Source organism: Gymnoscopelus braueri (assembly GCF_963280865.1).
Source record: "Gymnoscopelus braueri genome assembly, chromosome: 12".
NCBI classification, from domain to species: Eukaryota; Metazoa; Chordata; class Actinopteri; order Myctophiformes; family Myctophidae; genus Gymnoscopelus; species Gymnoscopelus braueri.
In genome coordinates, this window is record NC_137614.1 from 15,204,709 (window position 1) to 15,214,369 (window position 9,661).

General features: G+C 38.8%; 1 protein-coding gene across 1 annotated transcript; it reads left to right on the forward strand.

The window, feature by feature from the left end:
- The first annotated feature begins 2,849 nt into the window (after positions 1-2,849).
- On the forward strand, positions 2,850-9,235 carry mmp9 (matrix metallopeptidase 9). The gene is made up of 13 exons (XM_080444916.1): positions 2,850-3,159; positions 3,311-3,549; positions 4,436-4,584; positions 4,896-5,024; positions 5,131-5,304; positions 5,449-5,622; positions 5,710-5,883; positions 6,044-6,199; positions 6,354-6,573; positions 6,824-6,963; positions 7,494-7,644; positions 8,174-8,277; positions 8,383-9,235. Exons 1-13 carry the CDS (start codon positions 3,025-3,027, stop codon positions 8,505-8,507), a joined length of 2,070 nt encoding a protein of 689 aa, XP_080301042.1. The 5' UTR covers positions 2,850-3,024; the 3' UTR covers positions 8,508-9,235.
- Positions 9,236-9,661: the final 426 nt, after the last annotated feature.

Below are 9,661 nucleotides of genomic sequence, written 5' to 3' on the forward strand. Positions count from 1 at the left end.
AACACAATCTCTGCTGCCCAAAATACATTACATGTACAGTACATGCAGAAACTATAAATATATTGCATACATTTTGCCTATTAACAGAGGTTACTTCCTAGCCTGTACTTCAGTATTGAATCAAACACGCTAGAAAATGAAAGCACTGAATTCAGATTACTTTTCTTATGCTCGCATCATGGGGAATTACAAATAAGTTGTTTCTCTTATAATAACTATTAATATACCTTGAAGCAATATAATGGTTTTTACCCTTTAAATATACTGTAAAATGACACACTGCCCCAATAGGACACAGTGCTTTTCTTGTAGACTACATGGGAAAGTCAATAAAAGACATTTGGTTTTAAGAGGGATTCTATGGTTTTAATTTCCTTCGGTTTATAGTGCTTGTTACTCTTTGCTGACCTTCATTTTGTGTACACATTCCTCAAGATATATTCTTAGCAAACCTAATGCGTGGGTTAATATGAGAATTTGATGCATGTTCCTGCTTTAATGGGTCAAGTGTTTTCCATTTATGGTACATCGTCACGCAAAAACAAACTGTATTGTCGGTTTTATTTAAGTAATTCATCTCTTTATTGCGTTTGCTAAAATGCAAGGTTGCAATACTCACTGAGAGGAGGATATGGAGACATTTCTCTGTCATATCCCGTTATCATCAGTCAATTAAATTGCAGCACCCAAACTAACATTCCTCTTAATAACCTCCTGAAACCACAGGTCTTTCTCAATACTGTAATCACACCTCATCTTGTGTAAGGACATCATTTGGTATATTTCCTTTGGCTATTAAGTCAAGGCACATGGGAACCAATAAAAAAAAAGCAATTTCCTAAATTACAACAGCCCTGCTAATTTCAAGCACTGTCTTCTATCTGCCTTTCCAGAGGCCATGTGGCAAACACAAGCACTAAAGTCAGGAATGATACAGGCCTTGCTTAGCTGTAGACAGCGTGCACTCTACCTTGTTTGCTGTCTGTTTAAACTTGGCACAACCGTTGAAGAGCGAGTTGTTTTTTTTCTGCAGCCCAAAGTTAGGCCATATACCAAGTAAACATGAGTGTGAGGGCAGATGGGACGTCAGCAGTGAGTTCATAGAAAAAAGCCCCTCTAGTGCAGCTTTGGTCATTTATGTGGGAGCCAAGTGAGTCACCAAAGGCTGGCGTAGAGAAGATACACAAGAGACATAGAGGACCACTTAACCACAGGCATCTTGTCTCTACTCACTAATAGTGTGCAATGCATCAAATGCTGGAATAGAAAAGATAGAGTTGAATATTTCTATATAGTATATCTGAAATTGTAACTATGGTTGTTGAGGTATCATTAAGATGTTATATGTATGCATTGATTTACTACATCATATAATCGAGATTGATAAATAAAGAAATACATGTATTTGTATTTTAAGTTTGAACTGTTTTCTTATATACTTGTAAAATGTTTTCATGTTATGTAATGTAATTCATTTCTGTGTGGACCCCAGGAAGAGTAGCTGCTGCTAAGGTAGTAGCAAATGGGGATCCAAATAAACAATAAACAATAGAAGAGATGTAGAGGACCACTTAACCACAGGCATCTTGTCTCTACTCACTAATAGCATGCCATGTATATGGCTACAGATGAGAGAGACTTGAGAGAAGGTGACGAATTGGGCAATAACCAAGATCCTCTTTGAAGGAAAAACACAAAGGATTTGTACTAGACTAATGTGATTTGGTCATCTGGTGATTAATATATTGGGGACCTTGTGTCATCGGATTGTGATGATATGCTAAAATCTGGTGTAACAACAATGATTTTGTCACAGTACATTTGCCATGTGAAATTTGTCCTCTGCATTTACCCATCCTAACTACAGTATTAGGAGTACTGGGCGCTATTAATACAGTATAGTGCCTGGGGAGTAGTTAAGGGTTACAGTAAGTGTCTTGCTCAAGGACACTTTGACACATAGACTGGGCGGACCAGGCGGTCAGTGAAGTACTTACAGTAAATTGAGAAATGGATTAGATTGTAATAACAATCCTATAACATACATAGTTTTACAGTATAGATTGTGGCATTGATAAAGCTGAGCACATATTCACTGGATGCACCAATCATTACTTCATTCATTATCAGTTACTGTACTAGATGTGTATATACAGAGTTGTTCTCTTTGTTCTGGTTTTGACTCGACCCAGTTTGACGTCTTACTCAGGATCCAACTTGGGATAAAGAGGAAACAGGTTTCTATGTATGGCCACAGACACGTGGAGCCAAAAGTAATATACTGCATACTGCATGTTACTAACAAGACTGTGGGAATAATGGAAATGTCTGGCTAGGTCTTCTGATGCGTCTGACCATCCATGTATTATGCAATGACCTTAGCTATATGCACTCGCAGGTGTAATGAGTAAAACATGTCTAGTAGTTTTCCCACAGACCAAAACGCTGACTTCACCCAAAATGATTCCAGCAAATTCTTTGTCATTTCCTGGTGACAATTTAAATGGTCAAGCATCTTGAGATTATACTTTTGGAACTTTAGGGTCTCACTTACTTCAAAAGGAAGTATACTATCAGAACATTCAGCATTAAGTCCCCAGTAGATCAACATGGTAACATAAGCAGTCACTCTACATTTCTCCTTATAAGGAACAATTAACTAACCACTCATTAGTTCTTACAGTACAGAAGATATGGCTAAATGTAGCTGTTTTGGAATTCCCCCACTACTTTCAACACACATTGAAGTGGGAGGGATGAGGTTAGTTGCATGTGGGGGCGAGTTTAAGTGACTAAGACGTTATGTAGCATAAATACAGATTCCACTGCTCCAAGGGTACAAAGGAGAACGACAACAAGTGTGACCGGTCAAAACAAAGAGAGGAGCCAAGACTGCAGCGTGGACACTTTGTTGATATTCATAGATCTTCACTTTAGAAGCAAGGATTTGTTTTCCCTCATCCAACTGAGTTCTTGTTCGTGGATAGGTTTCTATTGTAACTTAACTTCACTCTCGATCTCAATATGAGATCCTGGGCTTCAGCTCTACTTGTTTTGGGGATGTGCTCACTGGATGGTTGGAGCCTTCCCCTCAAATCTGTGTTTGTCACCTTCCCGAACGATGTCAATAACAACATGACTGATATGGAACTGGCAGAAGTGAGTAGCAGATGGTTTATTTTGCTTGGAGTGATTAGTGTTCCCACAACATTGTGTGTTCCGTGATGTGGAAATGTGTCAGTAATTAAGTGACTGTGGCTGATATTTCACCTCATTGTACGAGTTCATGTTTTGACATGTTCCCCTGCAGGGTTACCTTAACAGATTTGGCTACATGAACACTATGCAACGCAGTGGCTTTCAGTCCATGGTGTCCACCTCCAAAGCCCTGAAGAGGATGCAGAGGCAGATGGGTTTAGAGGAAACTGGACAGCTGGACAAGCCCACCTTGGATGCCATGAAGCATCCTCGGTGTGGAGTTCCTGACGTACGCAGCTACAAGACGTTTGAGGGCGACCTCAAATGGGACCATAATGACATCACTTACAGGTGAGGAGAGAGAGAAAGAGTCCGTCAATATAATCATTGTCAAGATGAAAACTTGTATGTCCAAAACTGTTACTTTTTCCAATAAAGATGTAGTTATTACTTCGTAGCAATCTCTTGTTAATAATTTTCATTGGTTAAATATGTGTAAAACCCACAGACAGACTTAAAGGGATATTTCACTTTCAAGTCAAATAAACATTAAAAACAAATATAAAACATAAATGAAAAAAGTAATGGAAAAATCATGGCCCCCTCACGCATTAAAAGAACATTCTAATGCCTGAGGGAGCCATGATTTTTCCACTACTTTTTTTCATTTATTTTTTATATATTTTTTTTATGTTTATTCTATTTGAAAGTGAAATATCCCTTTAACCACTTTCAACCGCACATCCCTATTTTGGGAATTTCATTGTAGGTTAACATTTTCTAAACTTTTCAAATATTTTCAACATTTTGCAGCTGATCTACAAGATTGTTTTTCAGCTGATCTTTTCTACAAGCTCAGAACGTGTTGCATCGAGATGCGTTGTGAGCTTGTAGATCGGCTATTTTTGCTGCTTTTGCGTGAAACTGTCATACGACAATGAAGAGATTCATTTATGTAAAATATATATATATAGGTTTCTGCCTGATAGCAACAATATTCTACACTATGTTGGGCTATTAGTCATGCTCGTAGTTAGTTCAGTTAATTCTGTAGGATTGAATGCAAATAGTGCCCAGTGTGTAAACTGATGGTTGTGTTACTGTTATGCTAGTGGCATATGAATTTCACCATAAGTCACCATAAATATCTGACTGTGGAGTGTGGACATATTGTAATGTTTCTTCTCATCATTAAGCTGTAATGAGTCTGTATTAATCACTCTGCTATTCTCAAAAGGATCTTGAACTACTCTCCAGACATGGAAAGCTCATTGATTGACGATGCCTTCGCCAGAGCCTTCAAGGTATGGAGTGAGGTCACTCCACTGACCTTCACTCGACTTTTTGACGGGACTGCTGACATCATGATATCATTTGGAAAAGCCGGTAAGTGGTTAAAGTTTCTAATTTAATCAATGTCATTCAAGTCTGTCTGAGATATAGCAGAATGCCCCATTTAACATCCCAAATGACAGGATACGTTAAAGTAAACTTTGTTGTCAATTATTAATGAGATTTATTTGTTATTATAGCATGAGTTATTTGCTACATTGAATGAGTTATTTAATACATTTGATACATAATTTATGCGACATAACTGAAATGTGGTATATTCAATTAAATTAACTCATCAAATGACAGGATAAATTAAAAAGTAGTGTAATATTTTAATCCATGCGGTTTCATTGTCGTACTAGACCATGGAGATCCATATCCATTTGATGGTAAAGATGGCCTCCTGGCTCATGCCTATCCACCTGGTGAGGGGCTGCAGGGAGATGCCCACTTTGATGATGATGAGTACTGGACATTGGGCAAAGGACCAGGTAAAGGCAACCTACCCAGCTCCGGTCATGGAATAGCGTCTCCCCCTAGTGTTGCATTTATTAATTACAACCAAATAATGTCTAATGTCTGTTATTATCACCCAAGCTGTGAAGACTCGCTATGGCAATGCAGAGGGTGCCATGTGCCATTTCCCCTTCATTTTTGAGGGAAAGTCCTACGAGACCTGTACCTCAGATGGCCGTTCTGACAACTTGCCGTGGTGTGCCACCACAGCAGACTATGGACAGGACAAGAAATTTGGCTTCTGCCCCAGTGAACGTGAGTTGGACAATTTATACTCTAAAGACGAATCATAGGTCAGAAATTCAGAATGTTCCCAGAAAACGTTTTTGCTTTAGTTACATGCTGATCGCTGACTGACTTCAACTCACAAACTCATCTCACGGTTTGAATCCCTTACAGTTCTGTACACGTTTGGAGGAAACAGCAACGAAGCCTCGTGTGTCTTTCCCTTTGTGTTTCTGGGAGAGACATATGACAGCTGTACCACAGAGGGACGCAGCGATGACTACCGCTGGTGTGCCACCACATCCAACTTTGACAATGACAAGAAATATGGATTCTGTCCTACTCGAGGTGAGTGCCTGGTCATAGCCGTGCATGAAGAAGAATTATTGCACCTTGCTTTCACAATGGTTTGATCCCTTATTGTTGTTTGAACAGAGACTGCCACGCTTGGCGGAAATTCTGAAGGAGAGCCCTGCCACTTTCCCTTTGTGTTCCTGGGGAAATCGTATGACTCCTGTACCAGTGAGGGACGAGGAGACGGCAAGCTATGGTGTGCTACTACTAATGACTATGATGATGACAAGAAATGGGGCTTCTGTCCTGACAATGGTGAGTAAAGGCTAATTTATACGTTGTTGCACCAAAAAATTGGCTATGTGTAACCTAGGCTTAATATTAAAAGCATGTAGAGGAAGACTAAGTAGAATATGTATTAATGTTGCCCATTCCCACTGATTTTCAACACAATAATAACTGTGATGCCTCACAGGTTACAGTCTTTTCCTGGTGGCAGCCCATGAGTTTGGACACGCCTTGGGCTTAGACCACTCCAACATCAGAGATGCACTCATGTACCCGATGTACAGCTATGTAGAGACGTTTTCCCTGCACCAAGATGATGTTGAAGGCATTCAGTATCTATATGGTATATATCAACCACTTTACTTGGTATAAATGAAACTCATTCGAATCATCTATACGTACATAATCACACGAATCAATTTTTTCTCAGCATGCAAAGAGGTGAACAAATTTTCAACTTCAATTCTAGTTTCTTATCAGTGATTTCTTTTCCATAGGACCTAAAACAGGCCCTGACCCCACTCCTCCTCAGCCCACTGCCCCCACCACCACCACCTTCTCCCCAGACACCAGTGATGAGCCTGACACTCCAGCTACCACAGAACCCACCACAACTGCCACCACAACACCTGTTGATCCAACCAAAGATGCCTGCCAGGTGGCCTCATTCGACGCTATCACCGAGATCGAGAAAGAGCTGCATTTCTTCAAGGATGGGTAAGAAACTTTGTTCTTTCTTTTCTTCTTCCTTAATCTTATGTACAGTTATGAGTTATTATTTTACAATGAGTATGTGTATAAAGTGTTGTTAACATTATGTAGGATGTTATTGTTTGAAAAAAATTAAATATGATTTTTGTTTTATATTTGTTAATAACATATTGTACCTGAGTTTACCGGCAGATGAGCAGTGTTTTTTTTGCAAATTGATTGTGACCATGCACTCATTTGTGCTTTGATCAAACAGACATTACTGGAAGATGTCCAGCAAGAACAATGGAGGGCTCAAGGGTCCATTTTCTACATCTCAGAGATGGCCTGCTCTGCCCGCTGACATTGATACCGCCTTTGAGGATCTCCTAACCAAGAAACTGTACTTCTTCTCAGGTAACATACAACTATTCAGTATGTTTACTAATGGTAATATAATCTTCAACATTTCATTAAAGGAATATTTCACTTTCAAAAAAACTTTTGGTCATTTTATCGTCTACACAGGCTTTTGTGAGCCCCCCGAACCGAAATATTTTTTTTGGAAAATGAAAAAAAATTAAATACAATAAAAAAATAAAATAAAATAAATGAAAAAAGTTATCGAAAAAACACGGCCCCCTCGCGTATTAGGAGGGCAGGGTGAGTCACCAGAACCAAGGACGGGTGTTTTTGATGAATCTAACATGTTAAAAATGGAGTTTGAAGTTATAATGGGTTTGTATAGGAAGGGGGCGTGTCTGATAAAATGATTATCAAATATCTAAATACTAAATCAAGCAACTTAAAAACGGTCTGGGGGGCTCACAAAAGCCTGAGTAGACGATAAAATGACCCAAAGTTTTTTTGAAAGTGAAATATCCCTTTAATAGTGCTTTGTATTAAGTCATGATTAACTCACCTAATTGATATTCTTTCCACCATAGGGTCTCGATTCTGGGTGTACACAGGAAATAATTTGCTGGGTCCCCGAGGCATAGAGAAGCTGGGCCTACCCAATAGTGTTCAGAAGGTGGAAGGAGCACTGCAGAGAGGGAAAGGCAAAGTCCTGCTTTTCAGTGGGGAGAACTATTGGAGGTGAGCTTAATTTGGACTGCCCATATTAGGCATGCAGGTCTGTAACTAAAAGGTTGCCCGTTATAATTTCCGCACTCTTGGTAAAGGGAAGAACTCCTCTTTCCCTCAATAACGACAAACTGTTCTTGAGCAAGAGACTGAATCATCTGCAACTTCTCCTACACTGTTTACAGCAATGTTTTAACTAGCTTGCTTGCTAAATAAATATATCTGGAAAACAGAAAAGAAAACAACAAACCTACAAACAGTGCTCTTGTGTAGGGACACCGTATGAACAGAGACCCAGAAGGTGCTCTTCAGTAGTGTTGCAGATACCAAACAAAACATTAACCAATAGGCAGCTCTTCTGGTAGCAGAAATATAGAAAGCCTCTTTATTTATTTGCTAGTTCATTAGTAGTAGTAGTTATTTTTCTACCGGAAGAGCTGCCTTTGTTTTTACATACTGTACCATGTTTTCTAGGAACTTATTTGTAAGTGTTTGTTACATTTTTCTTCTGCACTGTCTGACATGTGTCTGATCAAAACAGGCTTGATGTGAAGGGCCAGAAGATTGACAAAGGGTACCCCCGATACACAGATTTGGTCTTTGGTGGCGTACCCAATGATGCTCATGATGTGTTCCAGTACAAAGGTAAAACAAATAGGCCTATCTATTTAATCAAAATTAAAAACTATCACTATACTGTATTGCGATATTAAGGAATCCATTGTAATACATTTAATATTTCAATTCCAGGTCACATTTACTTCTGTCGGGATCGCTTCTACTGGCGTATGAACAGTCGCAGACAGGTGGACCGTGTGGGCTATGTGAAGTACGACCTTCTGAAGTGTTCAGATTCCTCAAACTTTCGCTACTGAGGAGGGAAAGATAGAAAAACACCCTCATGTGCTGAACAATCTCTGTGTCAGGTCATCCTTTTCTGTCTCCCATGTAGGACATTTGTGACATTCACGTAGAATATGCTCATGCACAGCCTGTTGTATGATTTGTGTGTGCTTTATGACATGGTGAACTCAACTGGCCTAAATGGCCTACAAGCAATGCAATGGCTCTCAGCTCAGGAAAGCCAAATATCACAAGCTCTCAATCGAATAATCTGTGAACGGATCGAGTTACTGTGGTCTAAAAGGTTAGACCTATAAGCATAGTCCAAATACTCCAAAGCAGTATCTCTGCATCAGAGTACATTCCTTATTTGTTGATGAATGATTTATATTAGCCTTGGATCAAGACTATCATAGATGTATTTTATCGAGTCTTTTACTTTCGTATCTATTATCATAGATATGCAAATGTCAAAATCGATAAAATACATCTATGATAGTCTTGATCCAAGGCTAGATTTATATATGTCTGACAGGCTCAGACTGCAACAGTATTGATTTAAACTAGTTATTTATAGAATGTTTTTGTGTTTCCATTTTTTTGTTTGTTTTATAATTCTGTGGATTTTATTTCTATAAAATGGCCTTAAGGCCAGTTACTTGCACTGGGCGACATTGCATGTCTCCTTCACTGAAATTATTTATGACACGTTTTGTATTGAAGTTAAACACTTTAAATGCAATAAACATTGTGAGAATTACCTAGTCTACCCTTGTCCACTTTATTATTATCGCCGAACAGAAATTATATATATATATATATATATATATAGTATTGAAAATATTGAATCATTCCATTGGCTGAATCATATTACTCCGCAGCAAATCGAGTAATACGCCTTCCTCTTAAGACAATAGTCCACCAAATGAAAATAAATATCTTCTTTACCAAGGAACCTGTATTAAAATGTAATGTTTAAAATGCTGGTAACGAGCGCATGTGTATTTGTAGAGCAACGACATGAAATAATAAGCCACTCTTCTACTAAAACGATAAATAAAGATCCGGTAGTAGGGCAAACAACAGGAAACAAGCAGTGTTGCCAGGTTTTGTGAGAGAAATAAGCAACCAGGTCTAGGAAAACAAGCTCAAAAGAAGCAATTTAATAGGCCACATGAGCACTTTA